The 23754-nt window shown below is 48.9% G+C and overlaps 1 protein-coding gene across 4 annotated transcripts in view; it reads right to left on the bottom strand.

Moving 5' to 3' along the window:
- Positions 1-23754, bottom strand: part of Rox8 (TIA1 cytotoxic granule associated RNA binding protein Rox8) — a 128770-nt gene that overhangs the window by 49506 nt on the left and 55510 nt on the right. For all 4 annotated transcript variants that reach the window (XM_077643768.1, XM_077643787.1, XM_077643761.1 and 1 more), the window contains one exon: positions 8695-8752. In XM_077643768.1, the coding sequence (XP_077499894.1) occupies positions 8695-8752 (58 nt within the window). The remainder of the gene's footprint in view (positions 1-8694; positions 8753-23754) is intronic.

Here is a 23754-nt window from a genome sequence, read left to right as displayed (position 1 = left end):
ATTCAAAACATCCCATTTAAAATCACTAAACACAGGTAGTGATGCAAAAACTAGACCGAGGAAGCTCATTTTTCCTGAGCTTGGGCAACTATACGTGGCCCTTTCCGTACTTAAAAGGCATGCATTATTTGTGCAGATAAAATCTTATATTATTGGGCCCTAGAGTCACAGCGTTCACTCCCTCAAAATGGAGAATGAGTATTGAAATCCCCAACTGCCAGATATGGCTCTAGAAGTTCATCAATCAGGTCTTCTAGATCTTGGACTGTTAATATGAAATTTGGAGGAAGATCAACCTTTCGCACCTCATTACCAAACAGCTAAAATGCATGCGGTAACGCAATGCATGGACTTATTGTCGTAAACAAATGGTGACTGGCTCAATTGTGGAACTTATTGTCGTAAACAAATGCTGACTGGTTCAATTGTGGTATTATGTTACTAATAGTGAAACAAAAGTAAAGCATAAACGTTGTCCACTCTCATTTAGGTGTGCGAAAAGTACAACTGAACTCAATCGTGCATAATTATACCTGTTGTTCTGCTTCAGTGTGGACTCGCTCTGTACGATGTCACAAAGAATTCAGCAAAAAACGAAATTAAACTCTGCTTATTCACTATAATATGGTTGTTGCTACAAGAAAAAAGCAAAAACCAAGTGCTTGCAATTTGCAAGTGCTTGCAATATATATATATATATATATATATATATATATATATATATATATATATATATATATATATATATATATATATATATATATATATAAAAGGAGCACAAACTGAAAAATAAACACTTGGTGATGTGGCCACCTGGACTGACACTAGGAATTACTGGCAAATCAAGTGGCCGACCGATGGACCCATGCCGACCCATGGGCCAGCACTCCCTGCTTTGGCGATGGCAGGGCAGCCTTTGCTGTCTCTGCCTGAGGTGTGAATGACCCTGCCCAGCCATAGGCTCGGTGAAAGTGGCCTGGGCAGTTGTCGGAGTGCTGTGTGGTGCACCGCCCCTGCGCACCCCATCAGTGAAGTTGGATTTTGTGGTGAAGGAGAATGTGTTCGTCAGAGCAAGTCGCCTTCTCGCTTCTTTGAATAAAATGTTCTCCACTGATCCACTGCGCGTCAGTGCGCATGTCCAACCCCACTTACGCAGCGAAGGCAGCCATTGCGCTAGCATTAGCTACCAACCCAAGCGCTAATGTACTGACAGATTCCCAAAATGTGTGCAGAAATATAAACAATGAACTAATCCATCCATCAGGTCTTACACTCTTAGCCAAACATCCTCCTAATCAAACCACAATCATATGGTTTCTAGGGCACACAGACACACGGGAGGGAATGATGCCGTCCACCGACACGCCCAAGCGCTCTTATACCGGGATTCCCCCTTAGCCAACGAGGCAGAAGGAACATGTTACACAGCCCATAATCAGCTTCGCCGTACACCTACAGTCCTACATACAGAAAGACATACCGCTCACCTCACAAAACTTTAGCCAAGGAGGAAGAACACACCCTTCGCAGACTACACACATACAATCTTGTAACACCACTTAAACTCTACCAATGGTACCCCTCACTCTTCAAACTACAGTGCCCACACTGGGAGAAATAGCTACGGCTTTTCACACGGTGTGGGCTATTGCAGACTTCCTAATCCCAATTTGGAGCAGTGGGAGGCCATTCTGCACAGCGAGGACCCCGACCAGCAACGAGGATTGGTTGCAGGGCCCACGCTGTGGCGCAGGCCAATGAAATGGGCTGCCGGAATAGGCGGACCACCCAAAGCTCCGATAATTACCATTCTTTAAATAAAGTTTTCAATCAATCAATGGAATAATTTCTTCTTCTTTCAAGACTGACATGCCCGCCCTGGAGTATGCAGCGTGATCTTCTTCGCAGTGCATCGCATGCAAGTTTGCAGCCATGGCAACTCTGTGAGCCTTGACCAAACCTCCGACAACAGAAACGTCTGCAGGGATTGGATATGTAGTGTCTGACGTTAATTTTCAAGTACCTAACTCGACAGTTTCAGGCAAAGTGCTGGTGTTATATGGGAGGACCAGGTGTTGTGTGTGTCCTCTCCTTTCTTGTCTGTCGTCTCTAGCAATGAATGTTTTGTGTTTTTTTTTATCCGTGTGGATTTTGATCCAGTGAACATCAATTACATTTTGGCCAGTGAGCCCTTAGCGCATTTTGGTTTCTGTTACGTGAACAAAGTCAGATATTACGCTTTGGACTGTGTTGAGAGATCGATGGGAGGGGGGTCACAGAGACAGGGATGTCTTCTATACACAGTGTGCAGCGCCTATAGACGAGTTGCAAAATGGCATCTGTAGCAGCGCCATCTATGCACAGCTACACAACGCTCGCTACAGCCTCCATTGTGCAGGAACAGGCCGAGCAGGCGTATATGCGTAGGTATGCCTTGCTCGCTTGTTGCCTAGTGCGTTCCGAGCTTTCTGGACTTTGATGTTTGCTTTGGATCAGCCGGCGCATTTAATGATGTGACATCATGTCAGTGAACTGTTGTGTGCGCAGTACGAATGCTTCGGCAAATCTGAATGAAAAGTAAGTGCCCCCTTTTCCTATCACCGCATTCACGGTGCACAAGCGTCAAAGATGCGAGCTCGGATTATCTAACGCATTCAGATCATGCTCAAGTGCAAGCCTCACCGCAACTGTCGTTGGCGGCAATCAAACATGTGCAAGGATAAAAACAAGTGCTGATTGCATCTGGATGCAGGCAGCCAGTGACAGCAAATCGAACTGAGGAGACTTGCCGTTTGCTAGGTACAGTGTACGTGTACGCTCTGGTCCGAGAACGGCGGAATCGCCGTCAGATGATTTTGCCATCCCATAATGGGAGAAATGAGCGACCGTGACATCGCTGCGAGTGTTATGTCAAAGAGCATTCTTTCCCTGCTAGACTGTAATCAAGTATAAGTGACACAGCAGCTGCTGTTTGCGAGACAAGATACGATCTGACGCAGGATATGTATACCCCGGCCAGGCTCGCTTATCTCGCTATCCTCCACAATGGCGGCGCTGCGCAGTGCTGCCAGAACTCGCTGTAGCTTTTTACAGCGTTGCTGGCATTTATGCAACCCGTCTATAGGGCCGCCACTGAACACCCCCTAGTGGCAGCCGTTGGAACCATAAGCGGGCCACTCACCGCTACTTCCAGCTGCCACTGCAAGCTTGGCAGCGATACGCACACGTCATTTGCAGCCCGTGGGAGTCCCGCACAATTAATTTTGTGGCGAAAAGATGCGCAAGGGAATTGCACTGCTTGATAGTGGACGCGTAGCTGATGTTAAATCTCACAGGAACGATAGAGTTTGCCGCAGGCGAGCGTTGCCGAGCCTTGCTAGATGAGGAGCTGATCATAGTATTCCGCCTCTGCCGACAGGCATTTACACAATGAGCAATCTTTCTGATTTGTTTACCATGCGAAGCATTTTACCCATTTACACTGAAAGCGTAGATTTCTCGTGTTTTGAGGCCGTGGCATTGGACTTGCAATTGGTGACACCGGTTACAGAAGGATGCTGATCCCGATTCTTTTTGCCCAGATCGCCTGCCGGGCGCACTTCGCCGTGGGATCAACGGACCCTCCGTTCGAAAGGACTCCTGAGGAGCATGCGCCGAGTGACCTGGTCATCATGCCATCGCCTCGGCTGACCCAAGAAACAACGCCCTACGTGCATCAAGCCTGTCAGCGTATCAGCTCGGTGACATCATCGGATAGCGACCACTTCAGGCATAAATACTGGACGCTCTTGCAAGATTCCTTCAGTGGGCTTGGTGACACCGGTTACAGAAGGATGCTGATCCCGATTCTTTTTGCCCAGATCGCCTGCCGGGCGCACTTCGCCGTGGGATCAACGGACCCTCCGTTCGAAAGGACTCCTGAGGAGCATGCGCCGAGTGACCTGGTCATCATGCCATCGCCTCGGCTGACCCAAGAAAAAACGCCCTACGTGCATCAAGCCTGTCAGCGTATCAGCTCGGTGACATCATCGGATAGCGACCACTTCAGGCATAAATACTGGACGCTCTTGCAAGATTCCTTCAGTGGGCTTGGTGACACCGGTTACAGAAGGATGCTGATCCCGATTCTTTTTGCCCAGGTTGGTGACAAGTATCTAACTTCTTCTATTAGAGATGATACAGTCACATTGACGGTGTTGCCAAGCCCACAGTGTTTGTTTGGTCTATTATGTGACTGTTTACATGTGATCAGGTTATTGCTACTAACATCCGGAGACATAGAGCTAAATCCTTGTCCTACTTCTGATTCAGAGTCTGAGACACAGTTAAACAACCAATTACTTAAGAAAATTTTGAAAGAGCAAACAAAGACTAATAAGACTCTGGCTTCGCTGACTAGTAATCTGAAACAGGTAGAATCGACAGTCGAGAATATTCAAACCAGGATTACCAAAATTGAGAAAGAACTGTGCCGAATTGAGAATTGTGAGCAAAGGTTGCAGAAAGTGGACGAAGCTTGCAATAACACGAACAAACTAGTTCTTGAGTTAACCAAAAAGGTAGATGATCTCGAAAACAGAAGTCGTCGCAACAATATCGTAATATATGGAGTAAAGGAAGATGCAGAGGAGGACTCAGTAGAACTGGAGCGGAAAGTTAACGAAGAAATTTTTAAAAAGATTCTAGGTGTTGAAGTAAACTCAATAGAGCGTATTCACCGAATTGGCCTAAAACATGCACAGCGACATCGTCCGATCATTTTGAGGTTTTTTAACTACGTAGACAAAACAAAGGTTATGTCATCCTGGTTCAAATTAAAGGACACAAAAGTAGCTATATCGGAAGATTTTTCAAAAAACATTCGGGATATTCGTGCAAAATTATGGCGTTCAGCGGCTGAAGAAAAGAACAATGGTTCTAAGGTTTCCCTTCGTTTCGATAAGCTCAAAGTTGATGACAGGCTGTACGTATGGGACGCAACGCGCAATCGCAGAATAGAGTTGTCCAAATCATCTGCGCCTGCCCAACCCGAAACTTCCTCTCATCAAGCGTGTCCGTTCTTCGCGACAGGGCGAAATTGAAAAAACTAGTTCATCGCAGAATTGTATCTCGCATCAAATTTTTATATCAGCTGTACCATGGTCACTACAAAATAGCGCGTGAATGTTATTTACCCGAGCCCCCCATGCGCTCTGCTCGTACAAACCACAACAAAACAATTAAGCAACCATTAAGTAACCTTAACATCCATCAATATTCTCTTTTTCCCCATGCAATTTCACTATGGAATAAATTACCCGAAGAAGTAGTTAACGCTAATTCAATAGAATCGTTCGTTCAGCTTTCAAATAACCTTTTCTTTGACCTCTAAAATTGCCGCAATGAGAGAAGTTTCTTTTGCGTCACGCTTTTTCATTGTTATTTTGTTTACGTATTGCACTGTTGTACGTTCATGTTTATTTCTGTTACGTATAGTGTTACAATGATGTATGTACATGTTTATTGTGTTCTTAATTGCTAATTGGCAATTTACGTTGTTGTATGTACCCACTCCTGCTTGGGCCCGAATAGGGCCTGCAGTATTTGTAAATAAATAAATAAAAAATAAATTGACACAGGTGGGGTGCTGTGAAAAGGCAGCGATAATAAAGCTGGGAAAAACAAATGCTCTTTATTATTCGCATGCAAAATTAACTGCCGATTTTTTTAGACAGTAACTATGTATTTGGTCCTGAACTAAAATAAAATAAGCCTCGTTTTCATGTGCACCATTATACTGATGGCCTGAACTTTTTGCAGCTATGCTTGCTATACTGTAATTAACGCGAAAGAGATATATATTCATATTATTTACAACAGAGCAATTTAATTGTCACTAGTGAATAATATGATAAGCCTGATAACAAGGCACAGGAATGGTTTGGTTTGGTTTACGGGCGTTTAATGTCCCAAAGCGACTCAGGCTATGAGAGATGCCATAGTCAAGGGCTCCGGAAATTTCGACCGCCTGGGGTTCTTTAACGTGCACCGACATCGCACAGCACACGGGCCTCTAGAATTTCGCCTCCATCGAAATTTGACCGCCGCGGCCGGGATCGAACCCGCGTCTTTCGGGCCAGCAGCTAAGCACCATAACCACTCAGCCACCACGGTTGGCTAGCTCTCATCGTTACAAGTGCGAAGCAAATGGATGCTCTTCTCAGGGAAAGCGACAGATTATACCAGAAAGGCATATCGCTAAAACGGTGCCCAACTGACCAGAGCAGACCATTTATTTTTAATGTTTGGATTTAAAGGGTGGCTTTCTATGTGCAGCCTGGAAAGGCTTATCCAGTCCGGTCTGATCTACTTCATTCAATGAACAAACAATGACGAGAATTCGAAGTGCTAAGGACGGGACAAGTGAAGGAGACACACACACCAGTGTGTCTCCTTCACCTGTCCCGTCCTTAGTGCTCTGAATTCTAATCATGCACCAACTGGCCCCGCTGGCTCCCCTCTTAAACATAATGAATAGAGTCCAGCAGCATTACCAAGCAGTTCGTTAAACTAAGCATGGTGCATAAAAAACTTGCAGGCAGCATGACAATGTACGCAAGCTATGGGCACCATGGCTCTGAAGTTCAGGCTGTTTGGACCCTTGCGAAGTCATACAACAAAGTTCTCTCACAAGCGATTTAACGTCGCAAGAGTAAAGCACTCACGAATGTGAGTGCAATAATACAGCCCCTTGACTTAGTGACTGAATTGCAATATATAGCACGGCCAGCATGCCAGATTACCAACATGTGCATATTGGAGACCGTCCATTGATAATTTTTAAGTGGCAGGCTGCATTTAGGCGTAACTTAAAGGGACTATGCTATAAATTAATTGAGATCACGTAAAGCAGATGAAAGATAGGCATTTGGTCACTCACCGAATCGCACCTTCCGAATTCAATTTCAGCGATTTTACAGAAAGTCGCAATTTAATGCAGTATCCGCTTAAGCATATTTGGAAAGAGGGGAAGCCATAAGATGTGTGATTCGACCACGGTGCCAGCCACCCGCCATGGCACCCAACAAGGGGACAAAAACCAAAACAGAGCAGGCAGTATGGCGTAGATCCCAAACCGCCACCATGCCATTCCCGTCCCAACTCTTCCTCATATAGAGGGGGAAAATCTCCATCACGTCAATTATGCCCAAGTACCAGAGCAGATTTTAAACACCCATCAAAATTGCTCAAATAAACCGAAAGCTCCCTTTCAAGGAACAGAATCACAGGAGGCTGCTCTGTGCAGCTCACAGCCGGAGCTACAGCTTCGCATTGTGAGCTAGGCCTTGAAGGTCGCTGCAGCCCAACAGTGCCTAGTGATCTAGAGTGGCCAAGAGCCCATCCCCATCCTGCTCACCCCCCTCCCCATTCACCCACCCTCACCTGATCCACTGAAGTGGGTCCAATGAAGTTGTTACCAACAAACAAAAGCCTAAGTAAGTGCAGGTTACGGTAGCTGCACTGACAAATCAAGTGCGAGAGCGCTACACTACCTGAACTAAGCAGCGAAATTAAGGAGACCTATGTGAGGTGCACAACAAATCCTCAAGAGATTTTTGAGTGTGGTGTGCCGACAATGGAGCGCTGCGCATGCCAGCCCCGCGTTGCGTGTGTGCACGTGCACATGATGTTTGCGAGGCGACGAAGAGCGTGGCGAGCACAAGGAGGGGAGAGCTGACGTGTTGAAAAACCGAGGGGTGAAGGGAGACAGCGGAGGTCGGATCATTCAAGCGTGGAGGTGGCAGCCGTCGGATGTTGGGTCCGTGCTGCCGAGAGGCTCCCTTGGATAGCCTGCATATGCTTATGCTGTTTCGGGACGTCCTCAATGAGTCCTAGCTACGCTTCTGCTGTTGCCAAGTTCTTGGGGCGGCTGACGAGGGTCCACCGGCATCTTCCTGTGGTCCGCGCCTACTACCACCTGGCTCTCTTCCGCCGCTTCCTTCGACGCAACGCCAGCGACGCGTCACAGTTCATCAACCCCTGCCGTCCTATCTACAAGGCATCCCGCTTCGCCTGGGGTGCTCAATATCTGGTGAACTCTTTCCTTTAATGCATGTTGAGCGTGCTTTTTTCCTTTGCGTTTTCGTTTCTTATTGCGTCTTTCCCTTCAAACTGCAAACATGGCTTCATTTTGTTTTATCTGTTTGTTATCCTGTTCGAACCTGCATGCGATAGCGTTCCTTTTCGGCAGCCGGGGACACGTTACAAGCTCGCGACAACCTACTACAAGCACAAGAGTGCTTCAGAACACTAATAACAGAGACTGGCAGGTTGAGCGTAGCATATGCACAAAAAGCTAAACTCTCTAAAGTGCATTCTTGCCTCTCGCCTTCATGTAAGAGACGACGCACTACGGCCACATTCATGGTATGTCATATTGAATCAGACAGCAGTAACTTTGACAAAATTGGACGAAGGATGTATTTTTTGCTGTCTGTCATTGAATTTTGTTAAAGTTAGTGCCCTCCGATACATCACAGCTGTGCAGCGAGCTGCAAATACCTTCTTCGCATTGTGTATACTCCTATCCACCTATGTGTATGTGCACTGACGGCATGCAGTGTACGTTACCCTTAAACATCTGCTCCCCGAGAGGCATAAAAATATTCCATGTGCAGCACTCTGCAGACAAAACACACAGAAAAATATACTCACTGCTAGTGTCGAGCTTTGGAGTGTTGCCTGGCGATGTAGCCCAGTTTACCTTCATTTCCTGCGAGAAGAAAAAGGCATCAGTGGCAGGGTTAACACACCAGAAACTAAGGGTAATGTAACACTAGAAGCAAGGTCTCAACTACAACTGCCCACATAATTTGCACCTTACCAGTGTTACCAAACCTCCCAATGCGCATGCGCAGGTGGCACTCATGGGCCACGTTTCAGCACCTGGCGTCATCTGGGTGTGTGCACAGGCAGCTGTGGTGGAGCTATTTAAAGCTATCCCGCTATCAGTTTAAGAGAAGAGAGAACTAAACTCGGACAAATTCTTTCCGTGACCTACTTAAAAATGTCAGTTGGGATAAATAGTTGTTTACAATGTCTGACATTCTAATTGATTTCATGCTTCTGTAAATTGGGCGGTTTTAACGCCCTGAAGTGTCAAGCAGGCTAGGAGGGAAGCTGCAGGGGCGGGCTCAGCTTATTTTCTACCAACTGGGGCCCATTCCATGTTCATGTTGACTTCAAAGCGCAAAACAGACAAGGACAAAAGACATGTGAAGTCAACATGAGCGGTCATCAACTTGACCAAACGAGAAATCTGATCTGTTCAATGTGCGCTGACATCACAGTACACTGGCCTTTTGCTTTTGTTTATATTCTTTTCACCATTGTGCTTGCAAGAGGAGACTAAGCACCAGCAGTCGCGGTTGAAAGGACATTTTCTTAGCTGTGGGCTTCAAGTCGTTAGTTTTCACGGCGGTGACAACTCTGGGATCCATGCCCAAACCTGTGGCACTTGAAACACCAGCCCGGATTAATGATAATGGTTGGACTGCTATTTTCATATGAACTACTTCTACGGCATCGGAGTTGACAGGAGCCAAAAGTCCGAACTAAGCTTTGGCGGTGTTTCCTTGTAGTCTTTTCCAATTTTTATCTGTTGGACATCAGTGCTGTTCTGATCTTTGAGACCCTCCAACATTTCTTCTTCAGTCAAAGTATATCTCCAAAGGTTACCATGTTTGAGAGCTTGGAATACTATGCTCTGTCACGCATCTGGAGGAGCAGGTCACCAATGGCCAGCTTCGTCACTTTGTAGCCAAGGCCCAATGCATCACTGACAGATTTAGAAACAATGAAAGGAGAGATGATTCCGCTATGTACACCCCTGCTCAAACGCGAGCTGACAAAACTGCGTGTCAGCGCTTTCTCACGATGCAGTGCTTCCTTTTGTTCAAGAAAAGGAATCCATAAAAACAATTGTTATTCGGCTACAGTGGCAGCTGCCCACCACGGAGCCCAATACAGGGACAGGACAGGAAGTTGCAAGCAAGTCCTGCCCACGCCAGCTGTACACCGCAACTATAACCAAATATGATGTAACACAGTGTGGTTCGCCACACAAGGTTAATCCCAGCCACCCACGAAAAAAGAAAAGCTGAGAAACAAGGAGGAGACAGGACAGTGGTGAGAAAGAAGATAGTAAAGTGAAAGATGAGGGGAGGACAGGAAAAGGTAACTGCCAATTTCCCCCAGTCAGGAAAGGCAGGAGGTGCCGTCTAGAGGAGGCTGGGGCCAAAGTGGTGTGTTGCTTCCGCCGAGGGGCCTAAAAGGTCCAAATGCTCGGCATCAGCTCAATCATCAGGATCTCCGTTTCTCCGGACATGGCGCTGCCATGCACTGCTACGTACGGGTGCTCCGGTCTGTGGTGACGCACTGGTCACCATTATCCCCCAGTGGGGATGTCCCTGCGGATGCTAGGAAACACGTCGTGTCGCAACACACCAACATCTGCATGTAGCAGATGCCCTGCGGGGTGTAAAAACTTTTGCCCGTCACTGCAGGGTGTAAAAACTTGTGCAAGATTGAGAAATGTGAGAATGTCTGAAGTAAGCAAAAAATCTATTTTTTAACAAACTGAATATTTTGCCTGATGAGAGGTTTGCAATCAAGTGCGTTATGCAGTTCTTCCAGGTCACTGGGGCAATGAGAACCATACAGAGTTAGCGTTTGCAGACCAGGCCACGTGACCCTGAAGAACCCTCAGTCGGTTTCATGGAGGACAACACTTCCGTCTTTTTTAAAAGCTTGGTTACATTTAGCTGGGACACCTGGTATAAAGGTAGTATGCACCAGTGCACAGCCGTGCTGCGGCGCTGCAGTGCGCCACCGCCTGAGGTAATTAGAAGAACGCCTAAGGTCATTGGACGATAACAGATGGGCAGGTAAAGTTTAGTTCATTTTGTGAGGGTTTATCCTCCCAAAGCAACTCGGGCTATGAGGAACGCCGTAGTGAAGGGCTCCGGAAACTGTACACGGGTCTCTAGCATTTCACCTCCATCGAAATGCGACCACCATGGCAGCTTTCGTGTCTTTCGGGCCGGCAGCCGAGCGCCATAACCGCACAGCCACCACGGCGGCACAGAGCAGTTAAGGCATTTAATACCTACACAGAAAGAGCGTTGACTCACAATGGTGGAAAAGAACTAGAAAACTAACCACTAAGTACGCAGGACACAAGGACGCAGAAAGAAAGAGCATTAAAGGACAGGTGAGAAGTGCGGAAGATAAAAAACTACATTAATTCAATAAAAAATAAGCATAGAGCAGAACTACAAGGATACTGGAAAAGGCAGATACATATCGTTCCATGACAACTCAAGAGGCGGTGCCTCACTATTTTAAACCAGATCAGGGTGTCTTAGAATGTGGAGCTACAAAAAAAAATTTAATGAAGACACCTGTGTTGTGCGGTACATCTGTAGACACAATTAAACACCTCATACTCGAATGTGATGGTATCCATCTGCGGATGTCAATGCAGGCGCAGTCACTCTCCCTGAGGCTCTAGGGTGTAGAGATAATGGTCATTAAGCCAACGGTCACTGAAACCAAGCAGCATAGGGATATCTGTTTTAATTTGTATTTTTTTTCATTAATAGGATCTCAATAAAATAATAAATAATTGATAAATAGGGCATTGATAAATAGGCAGCTGGTGCGCGTGCGCGCGCCTACATTAGGCTAGCATTTCGAAAATGTGGCAAGGCTCGAAATGCTAGCCTAAAGCGCCAACTCCAAGGGCCCTTCCTGGGCGCTCTTGGTGTACACCAGAAGGGGCGTCGAAAAGGGGCATGCATCTCCATGTTTCTGGCGCTGGCTGCTTCCCCTCTGGAGCCCCAGGGAGGGAATTTCAAGCCGTGAAGAGAAGGGGGGGGGGGGGGGGATGAAAGGCAACAGGGAAGAAAAGTTTGGGGAACCTGGAAGAGCTTCAAGCCATGAAGAAAAGAGTCACGGAGGTCCCCGCGATCCTCCCATTGTTATAAACTGGACCCCTCTTCCCGCGCGTATGCGAGCGCCGGTGCGCTGACGCCGATATCTAGCACGGACAGATCTCGGCGCCTCGCCTAGGTTCGTTGGCGTCTCCTGCAGTGCGCATGCGCAGACCGGTTCCGGCGTACGCCAAGAGCGCCGACGCTGAGCGCGTACGCCAACGAAGTGTCGTTGGAGTTGGGGCTTAAGGCGCGTTTATACTCCGACGTAACGCGCGCGCAAGGCGATGTCACGTCGGCCAAAGCTAGACCCTCTATACTCCAACTGCGCTTGACCGCCGGCGCGTTCGACGGCTTCGGCGCACTCTGATCGCATCGGCGGAGGCTTGGAGCATGTCATATTTCGCGCCGAGTGCGCCAGCCGCCGCCGGCTCCGCCTCTCTTCGGGGCGACGCTGCTTCGCAAATCTACGAGATGGCGCGTCGAACGTTCTGCGCATGCGCTACTCTTTGCGCAGCCGCTGCGCCGCGTCGTAGTTGGACTGTATGAGGGGCGAATTCGCGCCTGGCGTGGCGTCGCCAGCCTGACGTGACTGACCGCCACAGGCGGTCGCCCGCGCGCCGGGTAAGTGGGAGTATAAACGCGCCTTTAATGTAGGCGCGCGGCAACACACCAGCTGCGTGCTCTGACGTATCTCCGCGCATGCGCACAGCTGGCGGAGTGGTAGTGCCACGGCCGCCGCGGCAGCTGCCGGCGGCGCGCCGGCGAAACCGAGTGCGGGAGGAGGGGAGAGAGTGAATCCACGTCCAAGGATGAAGATGAAGGAACGCCCAGTGAAACGCAGAGGCGAAAGACTTACTTTGCAATTCGACTGAGCGAGTTGCACTCGGCCAGCTGTAGCTATCGCTAAACCACAGCCATTTTGTTTTGCGTGCGTGTGTGCTGTTGGTGCGACGTGGTACTTCTGAGTAGACACTTTTAGTTGGGCGTATGCAGCGACTCTGCGGGCAACGACTCTGGCAGCGTCTTACGGGTGTACGCACGCTACAAACCGTAGCGTGCGCACGCAACGGACACGTTACGGGATGCGTTGACAAGATGGCGCCGCTGGATTCTTCGACGCAATAGCTCGCTCAAATGGTAGCGGCTCGCTTTTATTTTGCACTCTTCCCCGCACGTAGCGGTATACACGATAATTACCCGTTTTTCAGATAATTTGGCGATTTTAAACCTGTCAGGCCTAACTAAAGTTTTTTTTTTCTCGTAGCAACGACACCTGGCGAAGCAGTTCTCAAGGTTTTAGTCAGTTCTTACATTTTATTCGATTTGCATTGTTTTCCTTCTTGGAACAAAAAAAGCTCCCAATGCACCCACCCTAGTTATCAGCAATCATGAATGAAAATTTCATGAACACAGCGTTGATGTGCTTTGAATTCTTGTCACTAAATGGCGCTACTGTTTACGCGTGCCCATGATGGGCGCTACGGCATGGCCAACTAAAAAGTGTCGTGTTTACACTATTCACAGCGTACGCAATGCAGTAAGCGATGCGTACGCCCAACTAAAAGTGTCTAGTGCTTGAGTCGTTTTTCAAATTGTTTCACCTAAGCATTTATAAGGGTAGACGTGCGGGCTAGTTGGTGGCTTTTACTTTTAAGCAGCTCAAAAGACGCGGACGCAGAAGGGGCACACAGGACAAGCTGTCACACACAGGAGCGCTGTGTGTCTTCTGCGTCCGCGTCTTTTGTGCGGTTTGAAAAAAGCATTTATGTATTTATATCATTTTATTACCTATATTGGTTTAAAATTTTGTATACTACAACATTCCCGACATCTAAAACCCTTTTCTGAATGAATAAAAAGGAAAACAGAGTGGTTTAAATTTTTATATAGGAAGTATTTACGTGACATCATCCGCAAGGGGCGCTAGCGGCCGGCGCGGCATGAAGTCACTGGAGCGCGGCATTCGCCATGTTGGCGGTCGCGCGCGCGGCCGCCGCATTCAACTCGCTGGCAATCTGTGAAGTGTGCACGTATTCGTCGCTGATAATTCTTGTCCCACCCGTAAAACTGTGCGAATGAACTGCGCGAAACAGAAAAGAGCTTCCGCTTTGTGAAAACGTCGACCCCTAACGGAATGCGGAGGCGCCAGCGCGGTGTGCCACGTACAGGGCTGCTGCCGCGTGTTGCATTCACCGATATCGAGGCCCACCTTGTGCAGGGCTGAAGTTTGCCGACAGGACAAGATAATCAAACGCAAAAATCTATGAGGGTGCAACTGCTTGACAAGCGGGCGTGCCCAAGGAGCCGTACTGAGGGTGCCGTTTTTGGAAATGTAATTCGACGCGTCTGTTCACTTAGCTAGCTCATGTGCAGCCCGTTTGGCCCTGAGCGGGCTACCGGAGCACACCTCCCGTTCCGCTCGCTGACGACCCTAGCGGAGCGAGCCTAGCGAGACGGCCCCCGGCAGCGGAGCAAGATGGCGGCCCCCAACGAGGCATGCACGCAGAGTTCGTCGTCGACTTTTCCCCCCAGCGGTGCGAATTCGGACTTGGCATCGTCTCTGTAGATGTGGCGAATGTAGAAGATCTACGTACATACGTACAGTGGGTCGTGAAATCAACGTCGGCAAGTTAGTTTAGTTTATGGGGGTCTAATGTCCCAAAGTGACTCAGGCTATGAGCGACGCCGTAGTGAAGGGCTCCGTAAATTTCGACCACCTGGGGTTCTTTAACGTGCACTAACATCGCACAGTACACGGGCCTCTAGAATTTCGCCTCCATCGAAATTCGAGCGCCGCGGCCGGGATCGAACCCGCGTCTTTTGGGCCAGCAGCTGAGCGCCGTAACCACTGCCACCGCGGTGGCTCAACGTCGAGAAAAACTAGTACAACCTAAATAAAGCCCCTCAATGAACTAAAAGTAAGGACATCTCCCTCCTGCTCCTATGCCGGCGCTACTTCTCTAGGCTCATCCCGGGCGCCGTAGTTGGCGGCACCTTGGCCGGGGATGCTAGCAGACGCTCCCAACGCTCACCCTTTGGTGCGCAGTAGACCGCGCGTGCGTTTTCTGCCTTGGCTGCGGTCGAAATGGGATCATGGCATGGGAGATTAAATTAGGTACTCAAATAACTGCCGTCAGCAACGTTGCACTGCTTCACCGAATTTTTTTTTTTGCACTGCGATCGCTTTGCTTGCGTTGCACACGGCGGAAGTGGCGCGCAGTGGATCGCGCGCCCGAATCAATTTTTTGCGGCATGTTCTGTCTTCGATTCAGCCTCAGTGAGATCATGGCATGGGAGAAAAAGAAATTATAACCCGAACAACTGCGCCGACACATGTTGCACCGCCTTATCGGAAAATACTGCACTGCGATAGCTTTGACTGCGGTGCACATGGCGGAAGTGGCATGCGCGATCGAGCTCGCGGTGCAGAAGTGAACATCCTCGGAGTGTTGTTTTTCAACCGGCGTCTTTTGCCCTATCTTGTTCAAAATTTTACTCCGCCCAGACGAAGCGGACTGACATAAGACTAGACTTGCGGCCTAGGATTTATTTGAGCAGATGGCGGTGTAATGCTGCCATAATCTATTCTCCCAAAGGTGCGCTTGCTCGTGCAGTCTGCTGTGCGTAGGCGCCTATTCATCTTAATTTTTTAGTGTAGGAAAGCTTAGTGGTTATCTTGGAGTTACCATAACTCGAACACTTCGCAAGCTAACGGTAAATTGATCCGACTGACGGTAGTCCCTTATTTTTTTGTTTGTAAATAGGCGAATACGGTGCCCTAGTTGCGCACTGTAACACGGCTGTGAGCACAAGTTTGGTGTTGGGTTAATTCCTTGGGTTCAGTAGTAGCAATCAAAAAGGCTTTCAACCGCTGCTTCGCGCGCAGCTAGAGCTCTGCATGACTCACTAGAATGTTGTTTATTTAGGTGCCTGCCATCTTCGGTCAGCATAAGCAATATTGACCGAGAAGAGAACATTGTCTTCCCTGGTGTAATTCTCATGCATAACGCGCAGCAGCCTGGACTGCCGCAGTTAATTAATCGCCTTCGGTCGAAGCAGCGTGAAAAATTCAAGCTGTGAACCAAAACCCGAATTTACTCAACCCTGTTTAAAGCAAAACGTTGTTCATTTAGGAAGTTTTTTGACGCGAAAATTGAGAACACAAGAAGAAAATGGATCTACCTACGTTTAACGGAGGTCTTCGCTTGCATTCTCAAGTATTATCAACGCAGATATGGAGTTTTCAAGCGATAGCTGTCGCTACTGTACCTAAGGACAGTAACGACCGATTTCTGTATGAAACCTACCAGAACAAATACTGTCAGCAATGTGAGCAACATGACAGCTAGACCGGCAGCGCGAGCAGCATCGCTCAAACAGCGAGAACCTCCTCTTTAGTATCGCGTTCGTGATGGAAGGAGTCAAACTGCAACAAAAGTCCAGCGATGCGTGCAGCTGAAAGCTAAACCTGCAGCGCGAGCAGCATGAACAGCATCGCTCAAACAGCGAGAACCTCCTCTTTAGTATCGCGTTCGTGATGGAAGGAGTCAAACTGCAACAGAAGTCCAGCGATGCGCGCAGCATGAAAGCTAGACCTGCAGCGCGAGCAGCGTAAACGGCGGAGCTCAAAAAACATGAAGCGCAAGTTTTGAGTGAAGCCCGCGAACGAGTCCGACTAGAACCAAACCAATACGCCACGTAATGCGCCCAGACATCAAACCTACCCCTGCAGAGCAGCGTGAACGGCGGGGCTAAGACAAAAATTAGGCTGGGCGAGTAAAAAGGAATTAAGAATTATAGTGCCCAGCCCACAAATAAGCACGGCTTTCATAGTCCGCGAGCGAACGAATCCATCAACAACCAAGTCAGACGGCATTAAGACTACAGTCGCTCGCGTTTCACAAAAAATCCTCCGAAAAAAAAAACGCGACAACTGAAAAACGGCCACTCACATCGTAAAGACGCGTATCCAGCACATTATCAATGTTTGCCTGGCAGATCTTACGAAGCCAAACCTTTCGGCGTGCTGCGTTGCTTTTTCCGGACGGCATGACGAAAGATTTTTTCCTCTGCCTCCTCGGTTGTTGCACTCGTAAGCGCAACGGAAGCTAGGCGTCACGGCAACGTGTAGACGCCGTCAAATCTGGAGAAACGCTTCCCGCCAAAACTATGTCGCACGAAAAGAAAACGAAGCGCAATTTCTACCCCCGACAACGGCGCCGGCGTCTGCTGCGGAGCCAAATAGCGCGCGCTAACACGTGACCACGGTGCTGCGGCCAATGGGAGGCTCGGTTATCTGGCGGCGCGCTAGAAGAGGAGGGAAGACGGAAAGTTGAAAGCTTTCCGTTACTCTTGCTTCATTGAGGGGCATTAGTACAACCTTGGCTAGAGCTGCTGTTGGCTTGCTTTGGATATCGAGAAGACCCGACCTGTCGAAGTGCATCAATATACGTTAAAACATTTCTGCCTAAATAATTTTCAACTGCATATAAAAGAAATACTGACCCTACTATAGTTCATCAAATGCAGTGCTTCCAGTTTAGTTGCACAGAGGGCGCTGCGAGAGCACACCTCCGCTAAGGGAAATGCGTGTCACGCGTAACTAAAAACGATTTCGGTGTCAAGGTCGGTTCACATGCAAGCGAACTGAGCGACCAGCGGCGCAGCGCGGCGACGCTTTTCGCGAGGTTCGGTATCACAAGTCGCGCTAGACCTATAACTGCCGCTGCGAATCCCAGTGTTGCTGGCAAAGAATACGAGCTCGCGGTCGGTTTTGGTGGTTTGCAACAAACACCTACATGGCCAATGTTCGTGCATTATTTTGCCAAGATTGCTCAAATTTGGTTAAGAGATAAATATCTTGTTTTTTTAAATATCACCTACTTATTTTGATGGCAGTAATATCATTTGTTTAAGTTCGTATGGGTGGTGTAACCGGCGGCGCTTTTGTAAACTTGGGACGTTCGTGCAACCTGAGGGGCAGACCGTGGAGTCAGTCGTCCGAAATGGATGTGTGCGAAGCATTTGACTCGTCGTACGCCCATCTCCTCTTGCTAGAGGAATACTGTGTTGTGTTGGGTTTTATGGCACATAGGCAGCTAAGGCCATCATACGCCAAGCTCAAGGTATAGAAATGGCTTTCTGTAGAATGTTTAGGAATATGAGAAATCGTCGATGGTGTAGATGGCCTAAAAATATTGAACTTCCTGGTAAAAATCAGAAGAAGAAATCTGGCAATAGCTAACGGTAAAAGCCAGAGAAGGTAAGGTAGCCTCAGCGGCTACCCTTGGCTGGGCAAGGATCCTGAGGCTCCCAACTGATGGAATGAAAAGTCTACTAAAAAAAAAAGGCGTTACTGGAGCTCCCAATGCCACTGCGCTGGTCGGTCTTTCCCGCACGAATCCCCTTCCTGTCACGTGGCATTTCCGCCGTGCAGTCATTGGTCAGCGGGCGGAGCTGTCGCTGCGAAAAATTTCAAGCTTGTTGGAAACCCTTCGCTCTGGCCGGCGGAGCCGCCGCGACGGGACGAAACAAGTTTTTACGTCGCGACGACAGGAATCGCGAGCATTTTCGCTTGCATGCGAGGCAGGCTTCGGCGCTCCGGTCAACTGTCGACTACTGAATCTAGCGGAATCCCTGCACAGGTCTTGTACAATCGAAGCAGCGAAAGCTGCGAGTCGTGTACGTTATTGCGTGCAGTGCAGCTGCGCAAATATGTTACGGATCACTAATATCATTAGGCTGGGTAGCTCGACGACCGCCAACATGGCGCGATAGCCACGACGATGCTCGCGCCATCTGGTAGCGCGGCCTCAGTGAATACCTCCTATATTTACTTTTCATTTCACAAGCAAAACATTTTATGGAGTTGAAAGTATTTATCAAGAAATAGAAAAATACAAAATGTTACGCCAGGGCACAGGTCTTAGTTGATTTAATTGGTGCCTTCGTGCAATACCTAAAATAAAAGCCCTCTAACTATGGAATATAGTCAACAAGAAACGCGTCGTCTTTTTGTATGCTTAGAGCTACGCTTCACTGAGGGGAATGCACATAAAGCAAAGCAGTGTCACTCCCCGGCACGTAGAACATTATCATCTGTGTGTAGCAAGAATGGGTTTTTTGTAGTTCTATTTACAGAGTGGATGTAAGGTACTATCACGATGGAAAGAAACGTGGCGCCTACGCGCTCCACAGTAGGAACTTCTTTTCCCTGCTCTTTTACTTGGGTGGTAGCGTCGTCATGAAACTCCTCGCTCGAAAGAGTTGCAATGGCGCCATCTGGTGGCTTCTACGCCAAAGAGCACGCCCGCGCCCTCCCGTTCGCGCCACTAGGACAGTATTCTAGTTCCCTACAGTCAGCAACGGGCACGCGTGCTGCTTGCACCGCTGGCACTTTCTCTCGTTGAGTGCACCTGCCGTCCTGTTCGCAGGTGCACAAAAGATGTGGTGCCGCTTATTGCGAGTCATGGCTGCAATTCCGCGCCGTTCAGAGTGGGGTAACTTCTTGCTGGGTCATGGACTGCAGCAATAGTTCCCTCAACACCAAGAGCTGCCAGCGCAATTTTACAGATTTCCTGGAATATCCTACATTCTTGAAGAAAAGTTGCAATGAAAAACTGTAAGGTGCTGTTATGGAAATATTGAAGGTAATGGTCCATCCTTTCGATGTACAGCAACATATTCGCTTTTGACGATAGCAAAAAAAAAATTTAAAGCCTCTCGACGGCATGTCTGCGGATATATTGATTGCTATAGTGAAATCTTACAATATATTTAAAAAAATACTGCGTTCATAAACTCTTTCCCGTTCAAAAATGCTTTTGTCCAGAATTGTCGGGTATGAAATGATTGACAAGAGACGGCAAACTTGGATAACTGCTGTGCGCAGGGTCAAGTAAGCTTTTTTCTCTTGCTAAATATATTTGGTAAGTTGCACGTGTGATATTTCTTACCAGTTTTCGTCATAATACACTAAGCATGCAGTGTTTATAGTAAATCTTGCGATAACGAATCTTTTTTTTTTTGCCAGTCAAGTCGTCCTCCGGTAAGGTAATGCAAGAAATTATTTAGGAGACTGACGTGAACAGCTGTGTTATGCAGACGCGTGTGAGGCAAGGTCGGCGATCGCCTTGGTGTTCCGACGTGTGACGCCCGGCTGATTATCCGAATTGACTTTACTGCATGTAAAAAATTTCACAAAAAATTGTAGCCAAAATGCTTGCACATGAATGAGCATTTGCATACGAACGATGCCTCTGCAAATAAATATGCGCAGTAATCGACATAAAAATAAACATACCAACGAGTCATCTTATGGTAGTGATTAAGCAAACTAGATAATTTTTTGTTCGCCATTAGCGAGCAACTCGTAAGCGCATTTCGTGCGTCTTTTCGTTTTTTCTCTCTTCCGCCTCGCCTATCGCCTTGAGGGCACTTTATTTTATGTTCGAATAAAGATTATTTTCATTATTATTCAGCAAAAAACGTGACGAAATCCTCTGGCCAACAAAACTGCGTGCACAGAACTGCTCAGTCATCCAACAAAATTAAGTATTTTACGAAAATGACCATACAATAAAAAAGGCATTTACCTCGAATTCCACGTCGTAAATGACCTCGCCAGTTACTTGCAACACACATTCTGCCGTTATGTTACGTAACGGCGTTTTCGTCAACAATCTGCTCAACTGAGTACATGATCCACTAGCAGTTGTACTTTTTTCTCAAGTTTTGTGCTGCGAAAAAAAAAAAATTCCACTGTCTACTATATCTTTGCAGAGTACTCGTCAGCGTTCAAGCCCGAGGGGACGTGACTGCGCGAACAGATTTGCCGGCAGAACTGGCCTCTCTCAATAGCCAGCGCGCTGCTCGAGGAGAGACTCAATGGGAGGGCTGAGTATCGCTTGAGGAGTCGGCCCGAGGGCATTCGATGTGCTCGCCGAAGGAACACCCGTCCTTTATTCGTGTCCGAATACGTGACGGAGGTGCCTCGTTCTCAAATGACCGAACACACCGCCTCCTCTACGCGTCTGTCTGACGCATACAATGGCTGAGAGGCGGCATGAACACACGGAGTGCGCGAAAAATTTGCCGTTCGCCGCTTGCGAACTGTCGCCCCACTGCAGGCGGGGACACACGGAGCAGCAAGCATCGGCTCTACCCAAGCTGCGCCTGGTGTCCTCGCCGCCGTGCCTGAGCGCTGCTTGGCTTGGTGTATGTACAGCCGCGGTCAAAAAAACGCGGCCCACGGCTCCGGTGCAAGGAGCGGCTGCGGGGCCGCACCGCGGCGCTGCTACCTCCGTCGGGCTACGTCAGTCGCTGGCTGCGAGGGTGCACAGAGTGACGACAAAGCTTCGCCCTCACTCTCTCCTGGGGACGCAACACGACTGATAATTGTCAAGTGCGGCGTTCTGCTGAAGGGGAGTGCGCGCGGTTCGCCGTTGCCGCCTCGATTCTGCTTCGCTCTCGTATGTCCCGCGCGCCCATGCGTGGTGAGCCTTGGTGCAAGGGCATTACGGTGCTCAAGAAATAGCGCAGAACAAGTTATTGTCGCGTCAGGACCCCGGTCTGTGAACTCGGTGAAGGCCTGTTTTGTTTCTGGTGGTGTGCTACTCGTAATTTCGTTGCAGCAGGAACGTGCTTAGATTTTTTCTAGCTTTGAATTAACAATTTTAAAGGAGCGAGCTCCAGCTACTAATTAGAGTTAACCCGACCAAGCGCTGGAGTGCGGCGTACACGAACGCGAGACGCGCGTAAGTATGGAATTCGAAGCGAACTCGGACGCGTCGCAGGCAGACGCGCTTAGTCGAACTGCAGAACGCGCGCCTGCCGCAGCCAGTCTGTGCATAGGGAATACGAGATATCCGAGTTGGCGATGAAAGTCACACGCAGCACGCTTTGCAGAGCTCTCTTTCGTACGGACCGTCAGCCGCGAAACAGTTGAACGCTGCACTTAACATTCATCAGCCGTGTGGCGTGCTCAGGGAAGAGTGAGGGCGAAGCTTTGTCGTCACTCTCTACACCCTCGCACTGAGCGGCCGACGCAGGTAGCAGCGCCGCGGTGCGGCCCCGCAGCCGCTCCTTGCGCCGGAGCCGTGGGCCGCGTATTTTTGACCGCGGCTGTACTTGAAATTCGCGCCAGAAACGACAAAATAGCCATGTCATGAGAAAGACTAACAGCTATGGTCGAGCAGTGACAGAGCACGCCTGCGCAAGTTGCGAGCTTTCGGCAATGACACGCCGGGCGAGGAACTGCGCTGCTGCCCCTTGTCGACGGCGCGCGCTATAACAGGCCTCACATCGCTTTAATGTCAACAGGATCATCTCACAATAGAATTGTGTTATGGTCAGTTTCCACGACGCATTTGGCAGCGGAGCTCAGCGGGGGCGCCAGACGGGCCAGGGGCAGCTGCGAGGCGGCTGTGGCAAGAAAATTTGCTCGTATCACCGTTGTTACTTCTACCGGCAACTCTGTATTGCTCAAAGATCCTCAAAAATGATACATTTGTCATATTTAAATATCCCAGAGCTTATTACTTACGTCAAGAGCAATCTTAGCTCATTTTCATGACGCCGGCATACAGGCTGGCCGGCCAGCCCCGAGGAGCCAGCCTCTACGTCATCATTACGCTGCGCTTTGCGCGCTCGCATTGGTTGCTGCCGCTTGTCGGCGTTGACATCCAGCAGGTTGGACGCAGGCGACGAGCTGCGACCGGACGTTGCGACGCCGCAGTGAATCGCACTCTCTCTTCGCACATCTGTCCCCGCCTTAATCGCACTCACTACACATGTGCGAAGAGTGCGATTCACTGCGGCGTCGCAACGTCCGGTCGCAGCTCGTCGCCTGCGTCCAACCTGCTGGATGTCAACGCCGACAAGCGGCAGCAACCAATGCGAGCGCGCAAAGCGCAGCGTAATGATGACGTAGAGGCTCGCTCCTCGGGGCTGGCCGGCCAGCCTGGATGCCCGCCGCCGGCGTCAGAAAAATGTGCTAGTACTGTTGGCTTACGCTCATAACAAGCCCTGAGATCTGAATGTGAAAAATGCATTTGTTTGCCCGACGAAGAACCGTCTGCTAAATTTTTGTAAAAAGACAATACGCAGCGATCAAAGAAACGTTTGATTTTACCAAAGCATTGTGTTTAAAGTTTGAAAAAATTAAGCAAACAATTTGTACGAAGTTTTGCTATTATTTTGATGCTGCGGGGGTGCGCTGACGGCGGTAAAACGTTAACAAGCCGCTTAGCACGCAAGCAGCCGATTCCACGCAGCGTTTTTTTTTTTTACGCAGCGTCTCAAATCAAGCTACTGTGCAGTTGACCCAAGTGCGCACAAAAATTTGACCGAAGGCAGTGAAGGCTACGTGCCTGCCGGGCGAACTTGCAAGACGCGCTTGGTACGAAATCGACAGACAACTTGTTGCAGTCTCTAGTTCGGCGCTTACGGTCGACGACAAAAGTGCCAAAGGGTGAGGTGTTGCAGCATGTGATGTGTGGTTGTCTTTTCCCTTGGGAAACAGAAGACGACCACGAAGTGCCATTTGCGGGGAAAAGCAAGTGCTTTGCCAGCATAAGCGTGTTTTATATGTAGCTGTTTCACTCAGAGGTGACCGCGGGAAGGCACCCCTTCTGCGCGCTAAATTTGCAGATTGCCTCCAACACCCGCTGAACGCATTTGCTCACCGTCGGTTGTGCGATGCCGACGTGCGCCTCCCTACCAACGGCAGCTTGAAATCCGCCCGTGGCAAAGAACCGCAGTGTGCACAGCACCTGCCGCC

Source organism: Amblyomma americanum, chromosome 1 (assembly GCF_052857255.1).
Source record: "Amblyomma americanum isolate KBUSLIRL-KWMA chromosome 1, ASM5285725v1, whole genome shotgun sequence".
Taxonomy (NCBI): domain Eukaryota; kingdom Metazoa; phylum Arthropoda; class Arachnida; order Ixodida; family Ixodidae; genus Amblyomma; species Amblyomma americanum.
This window is presented reverse-complemented; position numbering and strand designations above follow the sequence as displayed.